The following is a 22,807-nucleotide window of genomic DNA, read 5'->3' as shown; positions in this document are numbered from 1 at the left end:
ACCTGCAAGGCCCTGCTGGTGGCTGTGGTCACTTTTCCTTTCACTTGGTGGCTTGCCTTTATTTTCATCTGCGCCACCGTTTTCCTTTTGTGGTTGCAAGGGGTGTGCGGTGATGTCAGTGGGCGGGCGCTGGCGTTTCCCCTCCTGCGGTCAATGGCCTGAGGCGGTGGCAGTGCTCAAGGGGCTGTGTGTGCACGTGGGCCTTGGAGGCCTGAGTGTGTCCTTGCACGGAGGCAGGTGCTCCTGCTGCTGTGTTAGGGAGGAGCCGGCAGCAAGGCAGGCAAGGAAGGCTCAGTGGAGAAGTTGGTGCCAGGGAAGGGCTTTGCCCTTTCTGTTGTGCCTGCTGCCGTGGCTGTGGCCCTGGAGCAAGGGTCGGCTTTGGAGATCCGTGCCTGAGTGGATGAGGCGGCCACAGGGCCAAAGAGCACTGTCCCCCATGAAAGCAATGGTGGTGTGTTTTGGCATTGCCAGAGCCCTTTCCTGCAAGAGTGTGTCCTGTTCAGGGCTCGTTAGTCCGTGAGAGGTGTGGCATCCTTGGAGGGGATGGCTCTGAAGAGGCACAGGAGTCTAGAGGACATCGGGTGTGAGCAAGGCTGCGGGGGCTGGACTTCTGTGGCTGGAGTAGTGAAGGTTTGCCAGTAGTTTCAGATGCCTTTCCAAAAGCGCCCAAAAGCTGGGGAGTAGTGGAGAGGCGTTTGGGGTGTGCAGAGATCTGCATTGGCATGATCACCCTGGCCTCATGGATTATGGTCGGATGGTTGCTAGGAGCGGATCATGGGATTTGAAGGTTCTGTGCCTTTGGGGCAAAGAGGCTGTGGAGAGGAGTGGGTGTTTGTAGCCTTGTGTGTCAGCGCTCTCCAGGCACGCTGCTGAAGTCGCACAAGGCGAATGCTGAGAGCCCTGCCTGAAGAATGGAGACCCCAGGCCAGTGTAGGAGAGGGTCGAGTTTGAGACCCTCTTAGCGACCTGAAGGTGTCCAAGTGGATGACACATGAAGAGGCGAATGCATGAGTCCTGGGGGAACTTTGAGGTGGAGTTGGTAGGCCAATGTGGATGGGTTTTGAAACCTGGTGTCTGTCAGTGGAAGTGCCCAAGAAGTGGGAGATGAGAAACAGAACTCCCTGTCTTAGATAGGGAAAAGCAGAAGAGTGTGGGAGCTCCGGAGCAGTGAGGCTGAGCTCTGTGTCAGGCAAGAAGATGAGGCTGCTTCTGCGGGAGACTATGCTAAGGCCAGTGGAGAAGCAAGGGGGGGTGATTGGGAGCAGGGAGCATGGCATTCCAAAGTGCAGAATCGCCATTCCTGGTGGTTTTGGTGCTGTTCTATGGTTAGGGCTCCACAGCAGTGGTGGAGAGGGGCGAGCAACGTGACCTTGTGTTCCTGGCTTTGTGCGAATGTTTGACAGTGTCGCGCACGACATCCTCGTCTGTGCGTCAGAGAGGCATGGATTGGGCGGATGGAGCAAGGTGTGGTTAAAGCAGATGAGGTGCAACGGTGCTCTTCAGCGGCCTGCGGGTGTTCATCTTTTTGGTGCTGTTTGGTGGTGTTGGCCAAAGACTGGCAGTGTTTGTGCTCAGAGGCTGGTGCAGGATGCTGCTTGGGCAGGGGCCATTGAGAAGAGTGGTCGGGGGCTGTTTGGAGCAGGGCTTGGAGTGTGTGTTGGGTGGAGATGGCTTTCCCCGGTGGCAAAGAGTGGTTGCAGTGCTGGAGAGAGGAGAGGCAGTGGCAAGTGTTTTGTCATAAGTCTTTATTTGTCGTGGCATAAACAAGTGAAGAGGTAGAAAAATAAATACATAAATAATGAGATAAATTATATAAATAAAGAAATAAATAAACATATCAGTCTATAAATAAGTGGAGAAAGTCTTTTGTGGATCTGAGTAGGAGCAGCTGAATGGCTGGAGATGCAGCGGTTGAAGGCTGCGGGTGCCGTGCGGCTGCCTCAGGGCTGCGTGCGGTGCCAGGTGAGAGGAGGCCCAGGTGGGGTTGGAGGTGGCTTTGGGGCGTAGGTGTGTCTGGGTGTGTGGGTGTTGGCGCTAGCGGCGCATGGTGCGTGTGAGGTTGTGGAGGTGCTGTAGAGAGGCACGAGCTTCGAGGCGGACGTGGTCCCAGGCGCAGGCGCTGTGGTTGTGGGCGTGCAGGAAGAGGTGGATGTCCCTGAAGTACTTGTTGATGGCGAGCAGCGGGTTGCGTGGTCCTTTGAAGGGCGCGGCGTTGTCGGGGAGGCATTGCTCCAGGTGGTGGATGTGGTGCTGCAGCTTGTTGAGGAGGTGGTTGCGAGCGTGGCTGGGCCAGTGCTGGCGGGTGCTGTTGGAGCTGAGGGTGTGGAAGAGGTGCTGCAGGATGCGCAGGGCGGTGGCGGCGGCTTGGTGCGGCTGCAGGTTGTTGTGGAGCAGGCCGGCGGGGAAGAAGGGCGGCTCTGTCAGGTGGCAGGGCTGTGTGTGGCCGACAGCCATGTCCTGGAGGAGGCGGAGAGCGTCGCCGGGGAAGGTGTCCTCGTGCGTCCAGAGGTGTTGGCAGGCCAGGCTGCTGGCCAGAGCGGTGAGGAGGAGCAGGAGCGCCGGGGCGGCGTGCGGCAGGCGTGGCGCTGAGGCTGTGGGCGCCGGCATGGTGAGTCTGCGGGCGCTGTTGGGTGCTGCTGGGCAGGAGGAGCCTGGTGAGGCTGGCTGGTGCTGCTGGTGGCTGTGCTTGGGGTGCCTCCGGGTGCGGGGCTTTGTATGCAAGGCAGCTTTCCCTTCATCGCTTTCTGATTGTCCGGAGTTTCTGCCTGTAGTTTCCAGTCTCTACTGGTGGCTGTATTGGTTTTGGGGAAGTGTTTGGTTGGGGTGTCCGTGGTTGGGGATTGTGGTGGCAGCGGTGTGCCGGGCTTGTGAAAGTTCTGGCTGGGAGACGTCGTGGTCAGGTGCGGTGGAGAGGGCTCTTGGCTGTTCCCTTTCACCTGCCGGGCCAGCTGTGCGGTGCGTGCTGTGGTGCTGAGTCTGTCTTTGTGCCCAGGCATGCTTTCCACCTGCAAGGCCCTGCTGGTGGCTGTGGTCACTTTTCCTTTCACTTGGTGGCTTGCCTTTATTTTCATCTGCGCCACCGTTTTCCTTTTGTGGTTGCAAGGGGTGTGCGGTGATGTCAGTGGGCGGGCGCTGGCGTTTCCCCTCCTGCGGTCAATGGCCTGAGGCGGTGGCAGTGCTCAAGGGGCTGTGTGTGCACGTGGGCCTTGGAGGCCTGAGTGTGTCCTTGCACGGAGGCAGGTGCTCCTGCTGCTGTGTTAGGGAGGAGCCGGCAGCAAGGCAGGCAAGGAAGGCTCAGTGGAGAAGTTGGTGCCAGGGAAGGGCTTTGCCCTTTCTGTTGTGCCTGCTGCCGTGGCTGTGGCCCTGGAGCAAGGGTCGGCTTTGGAGATCCGTGCCTGAGTGGATGAGGCGGCCACAGGGCCAAAGAGCACTGTCCCCCATGAAAGCAATGGTGGTGTGTTTTGGCATTGCCAGAGCCCTTTCCTGCAAGAGTGTGTCCTGTTCAGGGCTCGTTAGTCCGTGAGAGGTGTGGCATCCTTGGAGGGGATGGCTCTGAAGAGGCACAGGAGTCTAGAGGACATCGGGTGTGAGCAAGGCTGCGGGGGCTGGACTTCTGTGGCTGGAGTAGTGAAGGTTTGCCAGTAGTTTCAGATGCCTTTCCAAAAGCGCCCAAAAGCTGGGGAGTAGTGGAGAGGCGTTTGGGGTGTGCAGAGATCTGCATTGGCATGATCACCCTGGCCTCATGGATTATGGTCGGATGGTTGCTAGGAGCGGATCATGGGATTTGAAGGTTCTGTGCCTTTGGGGCAAAGAGGCTGTGGAGAGGAGTGGGTGTTTGTAGCCTTGTGTGTCAGCGCTCTCCAGGCACGCTGCTGAAGTCGCACAAGGCGAATGCTGAGAGCCCTGCCTGAAGAATGGAGACCCCAGGCCAGTGTAGGAGAGGGTCGAGTTTGAGACCCTCTTAGCGACCTGAAGGTGTCCAAGTGGATGACACATGAAGAGGCGAATGCATGAGTCCTGGGGGAACTTTGAGGTGGAGTTGGTAGGCCAATGTGGATGGGTTTTGAAACCTGGTGTCTGTCAGTGGAAGTGCCCAAGAAGTGGGAGATGAGAAACAGAACTCCCTGTCTTAGATAGGGAAAAGCAGAAGAGTGTGGGAGCTCCGGAGCAGTGAGGCTGAGCTCTGTGTCAGGCAAGAAGATGAGGCTGCTTCTGCGGGAGACTATGCTAAGGCCAGTGGAGAAGCAAGGGGGGGTGATTGGGAGCAGGGAGCATGGCATTCCAAAGTGCAGAATCGCCATTCCTGGTGGTTTTGGTGCTGTTCTATGGTTAGGGCTCCACAGCAGTGGTGGAGAGGGGCGAGCAACGTGACCTTGTGTTCCTGGCTTTGTGCGAATGTTTGACAGTGTCGCGCACGACATCCTCGTCTGTGCGTCAGAGAGGCATGGATTGGGCGGATGGAGCAAGGTGTGGTTAAAGCAGATGAGGTGCAACGGTGCTCTTCAGCGGCCTGCGGGTGTTCATCTTTTTGGTGCTGTTTGGTGGTGTTGGCCAAAGACTGGCAGTGTTTGTGCTCAGAGGCTGGTGCAGGATGCTGCTTGGGCAGGGGCCATTGAGAAGAGTGGTCGGGGGCTGTTTGGAGCAGGGCTTGGAGTGTGTGTTGGGTGGAGATGGCTTTCCCCGGTGGCAAAGAGTGGTTGCAGTGCTGGAGAGAGGAGAGGCAGTGGCAAGTGTTTTGTCATAAGTCTTTATTTGTCGTGGCATAAACAAGTGAAGAGGTAGAAAAATAAATACATAAATAATGAGATAAATTATATAAATAAAGAAATAAATAAACATATCAGTCTATAAATAAGTGGAGAAAGTCTTTTGTGGATCTGAGTAGGAGCAGCTGAATGGCTGGAGATGCAGCGGTTGAAGGCTGCGGGTGCCGTGCGGCTGCCTCAGGGCTGCATGCGGTGCCAGGTGAGAGGAGGCCCAGGTGGGGTTGGAGGTGGCTTTGGGGCGTAGGTGTGTCTGGGTGTGTGGGTGTTGGCGCTAGCGGCGCATGGTGCGTGTGAGGTTGTGGAGGTGCTGTAGAGAGGCACGAGCTTCGAGGCGGACGTGGTCCCAGGCGCAGGCGCTGTGGTTGTGGGCGTGCAGGAAGAGGTGGATGTCCCTGAAGTACTTGTTGATGGCGAGCAGCGGGTTGCGTGGTCCTTTGAAGGGCGCGGCGTTGTCGGGGAGGCATTGCTCCAGGTGGTGGATGTGGTGCTGCAGCTTGTTGAGGAGGTGGTTGCGAGCGTGGCTGGGCCAGTGCTGGCGGGTGCTGTTGGAGCTGAGGGTGTGGAAGAGGTGCTGCAGGATGCGCAGGGCGGTGGCGGCGGCTTGGTGCGGCTGCAGGTTGTTGTGGAGCAGGCCGGCGGGGAAGAAGGGCGGCTCTGTCAGGTGGCAGGGCTGTGTGTGGCCGACAGCCACGTCCTGGAGGAGGCGGAGAGCGTCGCCGGGGAAGGTGTCCTCGTGCGTCCAGAGGTGTTGGCAGGCCAGGCTGCTGGCCAGAGCGGTGAGGAGGAGCAGGAGCGCCGGGGCGGCGTGCGGCAGGCGTGGCGCTGAGGCTGTGGGCGCCGGCATGGTGAGTCTGTGGGCGCTGTTGGGTGCTGCTGGGCAGGAGGAGCCTGGTGAGGCTGGCTGGTGCTGCTGGTGGCTGTGCTTGGGGTGCCTCCGGGTGCGGGGCTTTGTATGTAAGCAGCTTTCCCTTCATCGCTTTCTGATTGTCTGGACTTTCCCTCCGTGTTTTCCAGCCTGTGCTGGTGGCTGTGGTTGTTGTTGGGATGTCCATGGCTTGGTGTGGTGTTTTAGTTCTCTTTTTGTACATGGATGTGGTCTTTCGTATGTTCGATTTAGGGGAATGATGTCCCGCATTTGTGCCACATGCTTTTGTTTCTCTGATGTTTAGTTTTTTTGTGGTTTTCTTTTCTCTCTGGGTTTATCTCTTTTTCCTGTTGTGTTTTTCTGAATTTCCTTTCTTGCCCTGAACAGGACACTCTGCGTCAGTTGCCGTATAGTAATTTGGGCTTTACCTTTTTTTAAATTGTATTTGTGATTTTGAGCAGCGCAGGTAATATATTTGTTTGTTTTGAGGGGTGCTAATATCAATCTTCATTATCTCCTCTAAAGTCAAATATTTTGAAGATTTTTAAGGTTGTGTTTCCTGATATATAATTACACTGCTCAGGACATGCGAAGTTAATTGTGGTGTAAAAAAAAGGAAGTGGTGGTTTTGGGAATTTACTAAGAAGTAACTGGTTTATTTCTATTAAGGTACTGTGCTGTTTAAGCTTTCACTGCTTTTTATGCATTAGCGTCAATAATTTTATTCTGTATAATTTCATTTTCGCACCTTAACTGTATGGTTTTTCAGCACAGACCTTCTACTAGTGTGCATGCATATTCCTCCCTTGAGTGGGGACATATCTGTAGGTTATTGCTTGAGGCTGAACCATAGTCATCTGATTAATTGCATTGTTCTCTAGCCTATTATTAAGCTGGTTTTGAAGGATTTGTGCAGTGGAATACTCTACACGTAGTTGCAACTGTCTGTGTCACAGATAATTCTGATTAAAATTCTTTGATTATTGCCATGATAGATTTGTTTTTACAAATTTATTAATTTGTTTTTCCCATATAAATATGTTTCCTTTATAAAAGTTCAAATAAATATGTCCATGATCTTACAGGTCAAGTTTTTATGAAGACTCATTTACAGTTATATAATTCTTTAGAGATGAACCATGTACCTAATATGGGATTAGGATTGTATTAAACTTCCTCCAGACTTCTCTGAGAAGGAGTTTAGCCTGCAAGGAGATACTTTCTGAACCTCAATGGGAAGACTTCCCTGATAAATGTTGTCCAAAACTTCCATTCTGCCTGGGACACTTACCAAGTCTTTTTGTAGTTCTCCATTAGGTTTTTCTGGGTTTTTGTTCTACCATATTGTTGTTTTCTTTGTATTAATATGAATAAAATATTTATTTTTAGCCTTTGATAGAGTTATAAAATAGTTTATTTCTAAGGACCTCAGGATTTCGTCAAGTCATTAAGTTGAGGAGGTGGCTCTGGGTCTATGCACCTGGGCACTGAATGTTGATGAAACTTCTGCAGTGTCTTGCTTCCCTTTTGCAGTTTGACTTTCATTGTGGTGGAATTGAAGAAGTCTCATCTAAGCTGTTGCTTTTGAACAATAAAAGATTTTTTAAAATTAATTTTATTGGTTTTTTTGCCCTGGATATCCCAAGTGCAGTGTGATGCTGAGTGGAGGTGGTATCAGAAGAGCCTGCATCTAGTGATGCTTTTAGATATGTCCTAAGGAACAGATATCACTCAACTTCTCTAATCCCTATTCTGGTGTTGTATCACCTGAATACAAAAAAGAATACAAATGTATTTCTTCTTTCATATTGGAATTCCCTGTATTCCAGCTTGTCATCACCACTGCTCCTGTTTTCATCATAGATTGGTTTAGTTCCTCAGCTGCCTCAGAAAATACAGAACCAATGATGTCCTCATTGCTGACATCATAGGGTGCTTCTGGATATGAGCATCAGGAGGACAGTAGTACAAATGGAAGGTCCATCTTGAAGGGTCCTGGTCCTGCTGTGTACCTGAATATATAAGAGAGCTGGTGGAAAGCTCACCAAGCCACTCCCATAATTTACAGCAGTCCTGGCTAACCAAGGAGGCCCCAGGCACCTGGAGAGTGGCTAGTGTAATGTTTGTCTTCAGGAAGGGTTAGAAGTAGAATCTGTGGAGCTTTGGGCTGTCAGCCTGACCTCTGCTGGGGAAGCCATGGAGATCTTCTTGAGTGCCCATCACATGGCACCTACAGGAGATCCAGGAGATCAGGCCCAGCCAGCGTGGGTTTGTGAGAGGCATTACTGCCCAACCCAATCTCCTTCTACAACACAGTGGATGAGGGAAAGTCCAGGGATGTTGACTTCCTGGGCTTTAGAAAAGTCTTTGACACTGAATCCCATAGAATTCTCCTGGAGATACCAGCTGCTTGTGGCTTAGGTGCTCTGTTCTCTGATTTAAAACTGGCTGCTGGCCTGGCCCAGAGAGTGCTGGTGAATGGAATTACTTGCAACAGGCAGCTGGTCCCTAGTGGTGTCCCCCAGGGCTCTGTACTGGGGGCTCTGTACTGTGCTGTTTTTTATCTTTATTGATGATCTGAGTGAGGGAATCAAGAGCCCCCTCAGTCAGTTTGAGTCAAGGCCCAGCTGGGTGTGAGTGCTGATCTGCTGGAGGGCAGGGGGGCTCTGCAGAGGGATCTGCCCAGGCTGCATCCACGGGCCAGGGCCAGTTGTGTGAGGCTCAACCAGGCCAAGTGCTGGCTCCTGTCCCTGGGTCACAGCAGCCCCTGCAGCTCCAGCTGGGACAGCGTGGCTGGGAAGCTGCTGGGAAAGGCCCTGGAGGTGCTGGTTTCCAGGGGCTGGACACGAGCTGGGGGGGCCAAGGAGGCCAAAGGCCCCGGGCCTGCGTCAGCCATGGAGGGGCAGCGGGAGCAGGGCAGGGCCCATCCCCTGTGCTGGGGCACGGCTGAGGCCACGCCTGGAATCTGTGCTCAGCTTTGTTTGCTCACAGCAAGAAGGACACAGAGGGGGCTGGACTGTGTCCAGAGAAGGAAACAGAGCTGGGGAAGGGTCTGTACAGTGAGTCATATGAGGAGCAGCTGAGGGAACTGGGCAAGTTTAGTGTGGGGAAAAGAAGGCTCAGGCAAACCTTATCACTCCCTACAACAATCTAAAAGAAGGTTATAACCATATGGGAATCGGCTTCTTCTCCCAGCAACTAGCAATAGGAAAGGAAAATGTCTTCAAGTTGTGCCAGTCGAGGTTCGGGCTGGATATTAGGGAAAATTTCTTCACTGAAGAAGTAGTCAAACATTGGAACAGGCTTCCTAAGGAAGTGCTAGAGTCACCACCCCTACAAGTGTTCAAAAATTGAGTAGATGTGGCACTTCATGATATGGCTTAATGGTGTTTGGTGAAAGGCTGGGCTTGATGATCTTGGAGGTCTCTTCCAACCTTAGTGATTCTATGATTCTGTATTTGGTCCTCTTCTTTTCTCACTCAGCTGAACGGGAAGTGATCATTTATGTTTGCACAGAGCAGTGATGCAGTGGTAGATGTTGTTGAGCGCAGGAAACAACCTCTTTGTCCCATGCTGACCTAGGGAGATACTTCTGGGTCGTTGGCTGGAGGGTGAAGGAGCAGCTGGTTCTGGTGATGCGTGGGCAGTTTCCTTCATGAGAAATGCTGTGCTCGTTGGGTTGGACCATGTTGAGTGAGGGTGTTTGAGTGATGGATCTCTTTGCTTGCTAATGATGTGTTGGGGTGTAGAAGGACAAGGATAATGTGCTCTGTGTGCTGCAGCAGGTCCCCATAGCCACTGAGATGTAAGCACAGCCAGGAGCATCCTGGACCAGTTGTGGTGGCCGTTGCAGAGCACTGAGCTGTTCTGGACATCTCCTGTGGGTTTTGTCTCTTTTTGGTGTTTCTTGGGTGCAGTTGGTAGCGCTGGACTTCTGTTCCTTGTCCAAATCTCTGCAGACCTTTATGGATCCCCTCCTTGATTCTTTGAGGTGCACCTTGTCTATGCCACCCTGTTTCTTGCAAAGCAGTGTTGTGGCATTGCAGAATGGCTGTGGAGGGATGGTGGCTTGGAGGTGGCTTTCATGTCTTGGCATTATTGAAGGGTCTAGAAGGGAGAGCGTGGTGGTGGAAGAGGAGGAAGTGTGCAGGGCAGGCATCATGCCATCTGGGGCAAATGGGTGCTCCAATGGTCTGGCAGCTGTAAGAAATGCCTGGGGGCTGCAGAACCAGCATTCCCTGAGAAGGGTCTGCTATCCACAGCCTTCCACCCAGGCAGGAAGCATTGGCAAGACGGGCTGGAGGAGGGAGATTGATCCCCTCACAGCCTGAAGAGTTGGTATCTTTGCATGTCAGGTATAAGCATGAAGCATAATGACCGCAGCTTTGCTTTTTCATTCTTTTCTGCTTTTACAACAAGTCTTTATTACTAACAAAAGAATAAATAAATAAATAAATAAATAAATAAATAAACAACTAAGTTAATTAATTAAATAAGTAAGTAAACAGAGTTTTGTAACAAATAGTGATTGGAATAAGAGTCCCACCATAGTTCCCCGTGTCCATGATCCCCTTCCCGTTCATCAGGTGAGGTTACAGTCCCAGATGAACACAGTAATTCCACAGGTAATAAGTACCATCCATATCCCCAGTGCTTCACAGCTGTCCATGGAAGTATAGCACAGAAATTTCCTCTTCCTTCCACTCTAGTGGCTGTAGTTTGGGTGTGGGCTGTGCCACAGCCTGACCCCAGTGTCACCACAGTCACACCCCTTTCCCCATCAGCTTCTCAGTCGGAAGATGTGTGACTGGTCCCAGGTGATCCCAGCCTGGGCTGCTGCCATCACCACTCCGTCTGAGGCCACTGGTGCTGGCTGGGGATGGGTGTTTGCTATCCGTGGGCTTAGTGGGGTCCAGAGCAGCTTGGTGCTTCATTTGCCGTATGAGTCTGTCCACATGCTGGAAGCAGACAAGAGCTTCGAGGCGGACGTGGTCCCAGGCGCAGGCGCTGTGGTTGTGGGCGTGCAGGAAGAGGTGGATGTCCCTGAAGTACTTGTTGATGGCGAGCAGCGGGTTGCGTGGTCCTTTGAAGGGCGCGGCGTTGTCGGGGAGGCATTGCTCCAGGTGGTGGATGTGGTGCTGCAGCTTGTTGAGGAGGTGGTTGCGAGCGTGGCTGGGCCAGTGCTGGCGGGTGCTGTTGGAGCTGAGGGTGTGGAAGAGGTGCTGCAGGATGCGCAGGGCGGTGGCGGCGGCTTGGTGCGGCTGCAGGTTGTTGTGGAGCAGGCTGGCGGGGAAGAAGGGCCGCTTCTGGAGATTGCAGGACAGTGTCGTTCTTGGAGCCATGTCCTGCAGATGCTGGAGTGCATTCCCAGGATCGTGGGTCCGCAGGTGGTGGCACGGGAGGCCGGTGGCCAGAGCCAGGATGAGGAGCAGCAGTGCCAGGGTGCTGTGCCGCTGGTGGGGCTGTGAGCATCCAGGTGCAGCCATGGTGGAGCTTCGGGCACTGTGCAGGAGCCTGCCCTGGCTTGGTAGTCGTGGTTGCTTTGCTTGGGATGCTGCTGGTGGTGCAGTTTTATATGCCCAGGTCCAGGCTTTCCTTTCATCACCATCCTCTTGATAATTTCACTTTTCCGTTTTCACTTTTGTTTTTTCTGTTTGCTTTCTTCTGAGAGCTTTGGTGCTTGTCACTGGCCAGGAGGGGACGCTGCTGTGAGAACGGGAGCTGGCACTTTCTCTGGGCTGCTGCCAGGGGGAAGCCTGGCTACTGAGCTATTGCAAGAGACAAAATGTGGCAGAAGTTTTCCGGCTGGCTGTGCCAGGGATGTGTTTCAGGACTGTCTTTTCATCTGTTTTGTGTGTTGCCCTTTTTGGGGGTTTATTTAAAAATTTCTCTATGTACCAGCATCTATTTTTTTTTCATATTGCATGCTCTAATATGATTAGTATATAATGTTTATTTTGCATGTTAATTAATCTTTTTCTTATATTTTTCATTGAAAAATATTGTTAGTCTCTCAATGTTTTTAAATTCTGTTTAAATGTGTATATGTATATATGTTTTAGTACTTTTTTACTGTGGTGCCTGCAGCTTTGCTAGTGCAAGAGTTTTTCCTCTCCCTGCAAAAAGTTGCATGATATTTTTGGAGCCATCTCTCATACCCCTGTATCCAGGGTTAATTACCCTTGGTATGTTGGTAATTAGAAATAAATGCACAGATGTCACAAAGGATTTTTCATCAACTATTCATGCAATGTTTGTCCTTTCTGGATTTTGGGGTTTTTTTTAAATTGTATTGTGAATTCTTTGTGAAAATGTGGCACTGTTAGATGGTCTGTGAGCAGGAAGAGGTGGGAATATTTCTCTTTCATGTGCCAGTCCGCTTAATGTGAAAAGTGAAAGTGGGCAAAGGCCCAAGTGTGAGTCGTCACTGCTTCCTGTGTAACTTCCAGCAGCAGGAGATCCCCGTGTTTGCTCAAAAAGCAAGAATGGGATTTTCTCCTGAGATTTCTTTTTTAATTTAACTCAACTAATGTGCTTGCTGTAAAATCTCACTGGATTTTTTTGTTGTTTGGGTTCTTTTGGTGTGCATTACACTGGGATATGCTGTCTTCTCTGTTCATCTGTTGCAAAGATCTTACAAATGTGTGTGGTACCCAGTGAGCTGCTGGGTGGAACTTAAATCTATTTTGTCTCATCACTTTCCCTTTTTTCATCCTTTTCTGCTTGCTTTTTGAGCCTAATTCTGATATTTCACTTTTGGCTTTAGGCACCTTCTCCTTTTGTAGGTCAGGAGATGTCTGTGACGTTTGAAGAACAGAGTATCTTCCCTGATATTTTCCTTTGGGCCAGCATGAACTGCGGCCTAACTGCCTTGCACTTGTATTTTCTAATGAGTTTTTAATTTGAATGTGCGTATGCACAAGTAGGATATTCAGTGCTGATGTGGTTTTCCCCTGCCCGAGGTGGAGTGAGAATAACTGCTACCCTTACACCCTCTTCTTATGCAGATTTGATTATATTTTGTCCAGTTTGTATAGGGGGAAAATGTTAGTGTGCCAGTTCATATCAGCTGAACTGTGTTTACATGTCTTCTCTAGATCTTCTTTTTGTGGCATTTTCATCAGAAGGTTATGAGAGTGCTGCTTTTGAATAACCTGCTAAGACTTCTAATGTGAATTTAGTTGTGTTTTGTCAAGTGATTCGTGCTGGAGTTCCTAAAGGGGGAAGGAAAGGTTGGTGATAATAATGACACCATTACAAGTTACAGAAAGCACCTACAATACTAAAACTTTGCCACATTATTTTGTGTTGAGTGATGGAGGATTGGGTGTAGGAGACAGGGAAGGGATGCACAAAAGTGGAGCAAGGTGGAGATTGCTGTCCACACTGAGAAAACATTTGAGGCACTATGGCATTTGAGAGAGGGGTATGATAAAGGAGGAGAATTTTTCAGTATTTGAAAATGTGTGTAAATTGATACATTACTACTTAAAGCATTATCTGTTTCTGGATTGGAGGTGGTGAGGAGTAGAACATGAAAATTAGGAGGAAAAAAAACGATTACCAGACCCACAGGTGAAGTTCACACAGACATAGAAGGGCAATCTTCTTGCCCTTTTTCCCCAAACTGAGGTCAAAATACTACTTTGGTTTTGCTAGCATGTCCTGTCATTTCAAAGTGCAAGCTTTCTAGTGTTGCTTACCTTCTTGTAGAAGACCTAGAAGAATGATCTGATGCAGTGGTTTCCACCTTTTTTATGCACCCTGTTGGCAAAAAAATTGGGAGCACTCGCCTTCAGTATATTTTTATTTCTGAATTACATACATACACCCCTGTACTAATATATATATATTATAAAACATACACAAAGATAAAAATGAAAAAAGGAGAGAAAGGTTAAACAAACACTGTTTAAAAATTCTCTTCGGTAATATTTATCAAAGGTACAAAATCCATTTTCTTCCTGCAACCCAATGGGTTGGGATACATACCCCACTTTGGAGACCATGACCTGAGATCTCCTGTAAATAGTTTAAATAAATTTTCCAGTCATCCAATAGTAACTGTTTTTCTCTCTCTTTTGATGCTTTTGCTGGTTTTGTAGCTGACATATCCACTTTTAGAACACAGGGCATGGTACAAGGGCAAAACCCTTAGACTTACATCTATGTTGTGATTACAGTCCTGGTCTGACCCCAGGCGTTTGAGTGACAATGCTCAGTTCTCTTTCAGGCAGGCTCACTGGAAGATGACAGTTCAGAGCTGGAAGCTGTGTGGGAAATCACTTAGTTACTGCCTTTAACTTACCATTAAGAGATTAAATATTTGTGTATAACACAAAAAGTGTCTATAAAGTAGGTTTATTTTAGCTTGAGGATCCAGGTAAATTTTCAGCTCTGCTGCACAATGTAAGGTCAGCTTCCAGTCAAACCTCCTTTAGTTCTTACTTTTAGAATTTTCTTCTGTGTCTAGTAGGCAGTTCATGTGTCCAACTGTGTTCCAGTTTCCACTATTAATAAATGGTGTTGTCTCTTCCAAGGATTACTATGGAATTACATTCCCGGCTCCTGCAACCTTGACAGGCAGAGATGGGAGCCTTGCTAACAACCCATACTCAGGTGAGTGCTAGGAAAAATGACAATGGCAAGTGAGAAGTGCTGGTTTCTCAGTGCAGGTCATCCTGCTGTTGCTCAGACAAGAGTTGCTTTTCCCTTCCCTTTTCCCAAGAAGCCCTTCCTTGTTCCTGCTCTCGCTCTTTAGCTGTCATTGTGCAAAGATGATATTAATGCCATCCCAGATTTCATCCCAGTGGTTTTCACCCACTGCTAGTTGATTACAGCTTTAAACTGTAGCCATAGGCATTGTAGTTCTTATAATGATGGTATTAAGTGCTGTCATACTTCCTAGTAACCAGCAAAAAGGAATACTGGTTGGGAGTGAGGTAGAAGGGATTGATGTATGTCACCTCCTTGGTAAACATGTGAACATGCTGCTCTGTAGGCTGCCAGAAAGTACAAGTGTTTGTGAATTTTCTGCTTCATTATCGCTTCTCTTGGGAGGCTGTTTTTTGGTTAATAACTGAATTTCCCTTCCTGCTTCTTCAATAAGGTGGCCCTCGATGCAAGCCTTGCTTTCCTGGCCTTCAGCTACTGTCTTCAGAACTTTGGTGGTGTGAGGAACTGGACATCTTAACTAGTCATGCTTGATAAATAAACAGACATTGGCAAAAATATGCCCATCACTGCCTGTAAATCCTAACCTGCTTTCAGTCCATGAGCTAAAGCTTAGCTAAACAGGTTAACCTCCAGGAGAGTCACACTTTAACCCAACAACCATTGGCTCTCTGGCTATTTACCATGCTTCTGCTTTTAGCATGTTTTATTGCAATGATCTGATAGTAATGAGTCTGCTCAGACCATGTGAGATAGGTGAGTATTGGCATCTCTCTTTATCAGTGGAGTAGCCACGGCACAGAGTTCTGTGCCACAAACAGGCAATTTCCCTGTGGCTGTCAGGAACAGAGACTGGGTGAGGGTTTCCCATAAACAACTGCAGGCTTTCAGGTGTAGGATGTGTCCTGCTCTGTAGTTGTCTGCTCCTGTTCAGAGGATATAAGTCCATTGAATTCTCCACTTTTGCAGTATCTTTGATAGCTTTTCTGACCAGTTCTTTCTTTCACAGGTGATGTAACAAAATTTGGCCGTGGAGACACTGCATCTCCTGCTCCTGCAACCACGCTGGCCCAGCCGCAGCAGAACCAGACACAGACTCACCACACGACTCAGCAGCCCTTCCTCAACCCGACCCTGCCCCCAGGGTACAGCTACACCGGGCTCCCTTACTATGCTGGGATGCCCGGTGTTCCCAGTGCATTCCAGTATGGGCCAACCATGTTTGTAAGTGTGACAGCCTCAGCTGTAGTGCTCCCTGCATGCCTCTCCAGTTTTGCTTTCTCCAGCCCAAACATTCCACTCCTCTTGGAATTATAGGAAGGTTTGGGTTGGAAGGTATCATCCAAGACTGTCTTGTTCCAATCCCCCTGCTCTGGGCAGGGACACCTTTCACTGTCCCAGGTTGCTCAGAGCCCCATCCAACCTGGCCTTGAACACTTCCAGGGCTGTTGGCCATCCACATCTTCTCTGGGCAGCCTGTGCCAGTGCCACACCACCCTCGTGGTGATGATTATTTTCTTTATATCTAATCTAAATCTGCCACCTTTCAGTTGAAAACACCTGCCCTTCATCCCGTCACTACAGGGCCTGGTAAAATGTTTTTCCCACATTTCCTATAAGCCTCCTTTAAGTGGAGAAAGGTCACACTAAGGTCCCCCCCGAGCCTTCTTTTCTCCAGGATGAACAGCCCCAACTCTCAGCCTGTCCTTATAGGAGAGAGGAGCTCATCACCTTGATCACCTTTGTGACCTCCTCTGGATCTGCTCCAACAGGTCCACAGCTTCCTCATACTGAGCACTCCAGAGCTGGAGTCAGTATTTAGGTGGATTCTCATTAGAGTGGAATAGAGTCAGCTTCCCCAGTCTGCAGGAGATCTCCAAAAGCATTCAATGTGAGAAAATAGCTGCAGTCTCATCCAGAAGAAAACAAAATATTTGACAGGCCAGAATTCATGGACCCCTGTACGAGTTTCTGTACATACCTGACAGCTGCATTTTGTGGGCTTGCTGTTCTTGAAAGCCCTTATGAGTCCCTGCAGAGTCAAGGGGGGACCCAAAGCTGAGTCAGTGAGCTGAAAGCCTGGATGGAGGAGACCCCATTAAGTCAGAGAGCAGGGCTGGAAGTCTCAGGAGGAAGGAGGTTTATTTGGGAAGAGGTGCAGCTCCAGGCAGAAGGGTAGATGAAGCTATTTAGGGCCCTGTAGGCTAGTGTTTTATGAGCAGCCTCAGGCAGGAATTGATGTTTGTTGTGGTGTGTTTACTTTGATTCTGTGGTTGGTCTCAGTTTGTGGGTAAAAATTTGCTGTTTACATTCAGTATATGAAAGAAATACACAACCTGTTCTGAGGGAGGGCTGTGCTGCAATCACAGGGACAGCTCTAGGAGAAATTCTGTGACACAAATCCACTATAGCAAGTTACTGCTGTGAGCAGTCCCATGCGATCCCAGTCCTCCCAACTCCAGACTGAATTCCCAACACGAGGTAGAAGGTCCCTTCCCCACTAGATGGCAGAGGGCGTTTGTGTTCCAGCTTGTGTTCCAGCTGACAGCACTTCTCGTCCCGTGCTTTGTCCAGGTACCTCCAGCATCTGCTAAACAGCACGGAGTCAACCTGAGCACGGCCTCGACTCCCTTTCAGCAGGCGAGTGGCTACAGCCAGCATGGCTACGGTGCAGGTAAGGCTCAGCCCCGCTGCCCCCGAGCGCGGCGCCGCTCCGCGCCCTGACGCCCTCCCTGTGCACCCCTTGTGCAGGCTACGACGACTTAACGCAGGGAACAGCAGCTGGAGATTACAGCAAAGGAGGCTACAGTGGCTCATCTCAAGCACAAAGCAAATCTGCTGGCACTGGACCTGGGAAAGGTAACGCTTTGAGACTGGAGGTTCCCCTGGAGTGGGATTTAGTAGGGCAAACTCCCAGTCAACACAGCAGCCAGCGCTAAACAGGGTCGTGATCCAAGCTGTTTCTCCATCTCCCATACACAAAATGCTTTTCTAATGACTTAGTTGTTCCTTGTGAACCTCACTGCTGAACTTCACATAAAAATCTGTGTGGCTGATGCACAGCTTGGACCAATTACATGTGGGAGAAATGGTAAGCTGCCTCCTAAGCCAGAGCTTTCTTTGCTGAAGAGTATAGTGATCTTCAACAGTGCTGTGATTTTGAAACTTGAGCAGTTCAGTGCTGTTGCTGAAATGCTCCTCTGCCAAATCATAGCTAGATTTTAAGTTTCTTGGTAGGCACCTGAGACACCCACATGTTAGAGAGGAGCAGGGCACTTCACACATCTCTGGGCTGTCTAGCTGCTGTCTGTGTACACTCATAACATTGTGTCGTGCTTGGAAATGTTTCCTTTGTAACCATAAAAGCTGAAGAATTTATGCAGGTCATACAAAAGCTTTATTTGGCACATGCTGGTTAGATCTGAGAAGCCTGTACTGGGCTGCTTAGCACTATGTGGTTGATCCTCATTCTCAAGCAAGGACCAAGCATTTGCTGGGCATTTGAAACACCAGGTGGTCACACTCCTTTCAGTGGAGAAGTAACCCAGGAAGTGTCCAAGGAATCCAGCAGTGCCCAAGGAGGGTTACAAAAGCTTAGAGCAGTACCCTTGAGCCCATATCTCTGATTCACCAAACAAAGCAACCATTGGCTTTATTCTGACCCAAATGGAATAACCAGAGCCACCTTCTGTAAAACTAAGAATAAGTGTCTCTGAGGCAGTGATGCTGATTCTGTCAGGGCAGAGGGGTGCTGCAGACTTTCACTCTTCTGTAGGGTGTGAAAGAGGTTCAGATGTGTAGGAGATGCTGAGTCTCATCACTCAGGGCACTACTGCAAAGCTCTTGAGTGCTGCAACAGAGCCAAATGCACCTCTGATCCAGGGGAATGCTGGCTTTTAGTGGGCTTCAGTGAGTGGTCAGTGCTGCTAACTGCTGCCTGGTGCATTGGAAGTGCATTGGAATCCTGCAGCGAAACACAACACAACAGAATCCAAGTGTTAATGGCTAGGTGTGGACCTGGGTGATTTATCCCAGTGGGCTTTTGCAGTGGGAACCAGAAGCTGAGCCCTTTCCTCTGTTCCCATGTGGGGTGCTGTGGGTCTGGAGAACCAGTGGGGCAGTGCATCCCCTGAGGCTGCCAGAGGTGCTGGGAGCAAAGCTTGGGCTTGTGCTGGCTGGTGGGGTGACATTCTCACCCTTGGTGGTGTTTCTGTTTTCCAGGTGTTTCTGTGACCTCAAGTAACACGGGTGTGCCTGATATCAGTGGCTCAGTCTATAACAAGACTCAGGTGAGGAGTGTTGGACCCTCCTCCCTCAGGGCCCAAGGCTGATGACTCCTACTCCCAGGCTGGCCAGGCTCAGGGCCGGCCAGCCACGGCATCTCTAACTCTGGCTCTGGTTGCTGCTGGAGTGAAGCCTCATCCTCTGTCCCCCTGTTTCTGCGGTGTCAGCTCCTGACAGCAGCTGCTGGCAGAGGCTCAGTGCTCCCTGTGCTGCACACTGCCCACGCTACACCATTCCAGCAGTGTCCTGGGTGCAAATGAACTTGTGGGTGTTAGCATTTTTAGCCCAAATAGCCCCCAAAGCAGGTGAGTTGAGAGGCTGTTTGCTTTCCATCAGAGGGACAGGCAGTAGTGCCCACCTCTAACACCCAAGGGTCCCTGTCTCCTGTGGCTCTGCTCAGTGTGCAGCTGCCCTGGCAGAGCAGAAGGTGTTTTGACAAGCTGTGCAGTGCAGTGGGCTTATGTCCAGCTCTTTTTTGCTCCTCCCTGCACGCTCAGCAGGGGAAATAGGTGTCTGGCCACCATCCATGCTTACAGGTAGGAAGCCAGCTGTCAGCTCCATGCTTTGGGGTCAAGCTTTGGCCAGCAGGAGGAACATATTACTGCAGCTTCCTGTGTTTTTGTTGGACTGCCCTGGATAGGTTGAGTACTTCTAGGCTGAGCCCACTCAGTGGGGGAAGGACTGATTAGGCAGCTGCTGTGATCCCATGTCCCTCTGAATGGAAAGAGGTCAGGGGAAAAAAGCCCCACAATCTCTGTGACAATAAAAATTTCAAGAGCCATTAGTGCAGAAATATGGGTGAGAACAGGAGCTGAAACTCATCCTCTGGTGTGCTTGCAGGTGTTCAGTGTGACTTGGCTTCCTCGTGGGGTAGGTGAGAGGTTCAGGTGATGTGTGTTTGGGCCACTCTTGCTCTGCTCTTGCTGGGTCTGCTCACAGCAGTGTCTGACGCTGTGCCCATTGCCCCCTGTGCAGACGTTTGACAAGCAGGGATTCCATGCTGGCACTCCGCCTCCCTTCAGCCTGCCCTCTGCTCTCGGATCCACTGGGCCCCTCAACCCTGGTGCTGCCCCGGGCTATGCTCCAGCCCCGTTTCTCCACATCCTCCCTGCACATCAGCAGCCTCATTCCCAGATGCTGCATCACCACCTGCAGCAGGATGGGCAGGTGAGTCAGCCCCTTCTGCCTCTGCAGCATCCCCAAGGGCACATTGCTCCACTTCCCAGCAGGGCTCTGGGGTGCTTGTTTCCTTCTGCTGCTTGCTTTGCTCACTGGGAAAGGGCCTTGGCAGCACTGGCTGCTCACCAGCTTGGGGAGGGGAGCTGAAGTTCAGCAAGGGGAAATGCCACTTCTGTCCCTGGGGAGAAAGCAGGCCTATGCACCAATGTAAGTCAGGAACCCCCTGCTGGAGAGCAGAAAAGGCCCTGGGGGCCTGGTGAGCACAAACTGACCCTGATGCAGCCATGTGCCCTTCCAGCAGAAAAGGACAATGGGATCCTGAGCTGCTCCAGGCTCAGCACTGCCAGCAGGCGAGGGGAGCTGCTCCTGCCCTCTGCTCAGCCCTGTGAGGCCACAGCTGCAGCACCGCGTCCAGTGCTGGCTCCCCACTGTGGGACAGACGTGGGTGTGTGGGAGAGTGCCCAGGGAAGGGCTGATGGAGGGGCTGGATCCTGCCTCCTGTGAGGAAAGGCTGGGGGAGCTGGGGCAGTTCAGCCTGGAGAGCACTGAGAGGGAATCTCATCAATGTGCAGAAAGGGAAGATGTAAAGAGGCCGGAGCCAGGTTCTTTCCGATGACAGGAACAGGGGGCACAAACTGGAACACAAGAAGTTCCCTCTGAATATCAGAGAAAGTTTTTGCTGGGATGGGGACCAAGCACTGCCCAGGAAGCTGGCGGGGTCTCCATCCCTGAAGCTGTCTGGGAATGATGCTGGGCAGCTGGCTCTTAGGTCATCCTGCCTGAGCAAAGGGGTTGGACGAGATACCTCAAGAGATCCCTGCCTGCCTCAGCCAGGCTGTGGCTGTGTGAGGAGCCCATCCTGCTGTGGGCTGGGCACAGATGGTTTGTGGGGTGTGAAGCCAAGGCAGGTGCTGCTGTCCCCTGTCAGGGGGGCAGGATGTGATTCTGGGGAAAAATCAAGCATCCCCTGCAGGTTGCATGTCAGCTCTGATTGGGTTTCACCTGCACATGTGTTTTTTTTTATTTCCTAGCACTAAATATTCCCTGGAAAAAACAGTGCTCAGCTTTATAGTCCAGTAATGGGACATGATTTTGTGCTCCAAATGTGTCACATCCTTGTCTGGCTCACCTTGGGAAAGCTCCTTTGCTGTGCCTGGCCCTGCTCCTCATTTTTCTTGTGCTTGAGCCTGTTGTGCTTGGGAGGCAGTGTGGTGGTGCATCCCAAGCTCCTGCTTGGTGTGCCCATGGATGTTTGGCCTGGACCATGGGATGCAGAGATGGTGCAGGGCAGAAGCAGATCTGTTCAGGGGGGAGCATTGCTGCACTGCTGGGTGTCAGGGCTGTCCCTGGAGATGCTGGGGTGGGCTTGTCTTCCTGGGAATGCTGGTGCTGTGGCAGCTGATGCTCCTGTCTCCTTTGTTTCCCTTTTCTAGGGTGGATCTGGCCAACGCAACCAACCCAGCACCATGCAGCAAAAGTCTCAGGCTACCAAAACCGCCTATGGCACTTCTCCATACTGGACAAACTAAACCCAAAACCGGGGAGGGGGGAGAGAATGAAAGGAGAGGAGGAAGGAAAAAAAAAGAAAACAAAAGAAAAGAGAAAAAAGAAAATAAAAGCTGAAGCCCATTCTTCGAATTATTACGAAAAGTAACTGCTCAGCCAAACATCTGTGCGGGGAGAACTGCAGCCAGCCAGCCATCCTCTGTGTGACTCGCCTGCTTCCTCTTTGAGTTGCTGTTATATGTAATATATTTATGTATGTATTTGTAAATGTAATAGAGCCTAAATGTGGATTTCTGCATCTTGCAGCCTCCTTTATTTTCTTTGTAGGAAAACTAATTATTCATTTTCCATCTGCACCAGGGCATCGTTCTTTGTTTTGTATTCTAAGTTCTATGGGTTTTGTAACTCTGTCAGACAAACTGCGCCCTTTTTTTGGAGCTGGAGCCCATTTATTTAATGCAGTTCTCAATTCAGACAAATAAGGAGACCTGCCCTTCCAAAAACCTAAATCAAGATGCGTCCTGTTGGTTTGATTGTACCCCCCGACCCCCAATATACCTGTTATTTTAGAGGGGGAAAATAAAAGAAAGAAGCAAAAAAAGTTTTGTGGGCCTTCCCCTTTCTTTCATTTCCTCCCTCCCTCCCGCCGTCTTGCTGTGGAAGACAAGCTCTTGTAGGCAGTTTCATCACTGTGGCCTTGAGCTGCAGTCTCAACTTCTAATTTTTCAATTTTTTTATAATAATAATAAAAAGGACAGGGTTTTGGTTTTTGCTTGTGCAGGGGTTTTTTGTTGGTGGTGTTTTTCTCTAGCAAGAGACTTTGGATGGCTCAGTGTGTCCTGGAACCTCCTTTGCATCATTAGAGGAAAATCTATGTAGCGGTTTCTTAAATAAAAGTATAAGCTGTGTCTTGTACCTCTTCTTGTCCTGAGCCACCTTCCCAGGACAGCCAGAGCTACTGGATGGAAACTTCATCTGTCCCTCCCCACTTTTTTAAAAACAAAAACCTTGGAGGCAGCTCCTGGTCCTTCTTGTCCTGCACCAGTGAATGTTCTAGGATTTCATTTCTTTATAGCCCTTTCTCCACCTAATAAATATCTGATCATACCACCGGTGTTTGTCTGCATTTTCAAAGGCTCCAGGAGCAGTTTTACAGCCTGTCCCTTTGTGCCTGCTCCTGCAGCAGCAGCCAGGCTGGGAGGGCAGGAGCAGCAGGTCCATCTGACAGCAGCGAGTTCACCTGCGTGCTGAGAGCTCTCGGGCACCCCCGGCAGGGATGGGATCCAGAGCCACATCCTCCCTGCTGCCATGAGCAGCCCGTTCTGCCTTTGGTTCTCCTGGGATGGTGCTCCAGTCCCTGTGAGCAGCTGGCATTGGTAAGGACAGAGCACAGCTGCAGCTCTGCCCTCTCACTTTGCTCACGAGGTCCATGGGCTCCACTGGGAGGAAGGGCTGGGGTGTGAGAGCTCCTGAGGAAAGGCTCCTGCCCAGACTTACCCTCTGGTCACCCTGTCCCTGTGCAGCAGAGGAAGTG

General features: G+C 50.5%; 4 protein-coding genes across 19 annotated transcripts in view; 1 reads left to right on the top strand and 3 right to left on the bottom strand.

The window, feature by feature from the left end:
- UBAP2 (ubiquitin associated protein 2) overlaps positions 1-22,381 on the top strand; it is a 147,703-nt gene extending 125,322 nt beyond the window's left edge. For 11 of the 16 annotated variants that reach the window (XM_074532324.1, XM_074532322.1, XM_074532330.1 and 8 more), the window contains 8 exons: positions 14,172-14,250; positions 14,741-14,803; positions 15,314-15,528; positions 16,879-16,978; positions 17,056-17,163; positions 18,526-18,593; positions 19,564-19,755; positions 21,201-22,381. In XM_074532324.1, the coding sequence (XP_074388425.1) occupies positions 14,172-14,250; positions 14,741-14,803; positions 15,314-15,528; positions 16,879-16,978; positions 17,056-17,163; positions 18,526-18,593; positions 19,564-19,755; positions 21,201-21,296 (921 nt within the window). In that variant the 3' untranslated portion in view covers positions 21,297-22,381. Of the gene's footprint in view, positions 1-14,171; positions 14,251-14,740; positions 14,804-15,313; positions 15,529-16,878; positions 16,979-17,055; positions 17,164-18,525; positions 18,594-19,428; positions 19,495-19,563; positions 19,756-21,200 lie in introns of those variants that run through there. The other 5 variants (XM_074532320.1, XM_074532319.1, XM_074532318.1 and 2 more) reach the window with 2 other exon arrangements.
- LOC141727014 (interferon-like) lies at positions 1,979-2,636 on the bottom strand. Its single transcript, XM_074532332.1, has one exon. The coding sequence runs from the start codon at positions 2,605-2,607 to the stop codon at positions 2,035-2,037; it is 573 nt and encodes a 190-aa protein (XP_074388433.1). The 5' UTR covers positions 2,608-2,636; the 3' UTR covers positions 1,979-2,034.
- LOC141727033 (interferon-like) lies at positions 4,982-5,707 on the bottom strand. Its single transcript, XM_074532353.1, has one exon. The coding sequence runs from the start codon at positions 5,608-5,610 to the stop codon at positions 5,038-5,040; it is 573 nt and encodes a 190-aa protein (XP_074388454.1). The 5' UTR covers positions 5,611-5,707; the 3' UTR covers positions 4,982-5,037.
- LOC102066024 (interferon) lies at positions 10,395-11,117 on the bottom strand. The gene has a single exon (XM_074533022.1). The coding sequence runs from the start codon at positions 11,115-11,117 to the stop codon at positions 10,395-10,397; it is 723 nt and encodes a 240-aa protein (XP_074389123.1).
- Positions 22,382-22,807: the final 426 nt, after the last annotated feature.

This window comes from Zonotrichia albicollis, chromosome Z (genome assembly GCF_047830755.1).
Source record: "Zonotrichia albicollis isolate bZonAlb1 chromosome Z, bZonAlb1.hap1, whole genome shotgun sequence".
Classification (NCBI taxonomy): Eukaryota; Metazoa; Chordata; class Aves; order Passeriformes; family Passerellidae; genus Zonotrichia; species Zonotrichia albicollis.
The sequence above is the reverse complement of the archived record's forward strand: the minus strand, read 5'-3'. Positions and strand labels throughout refer to the sequence as shown.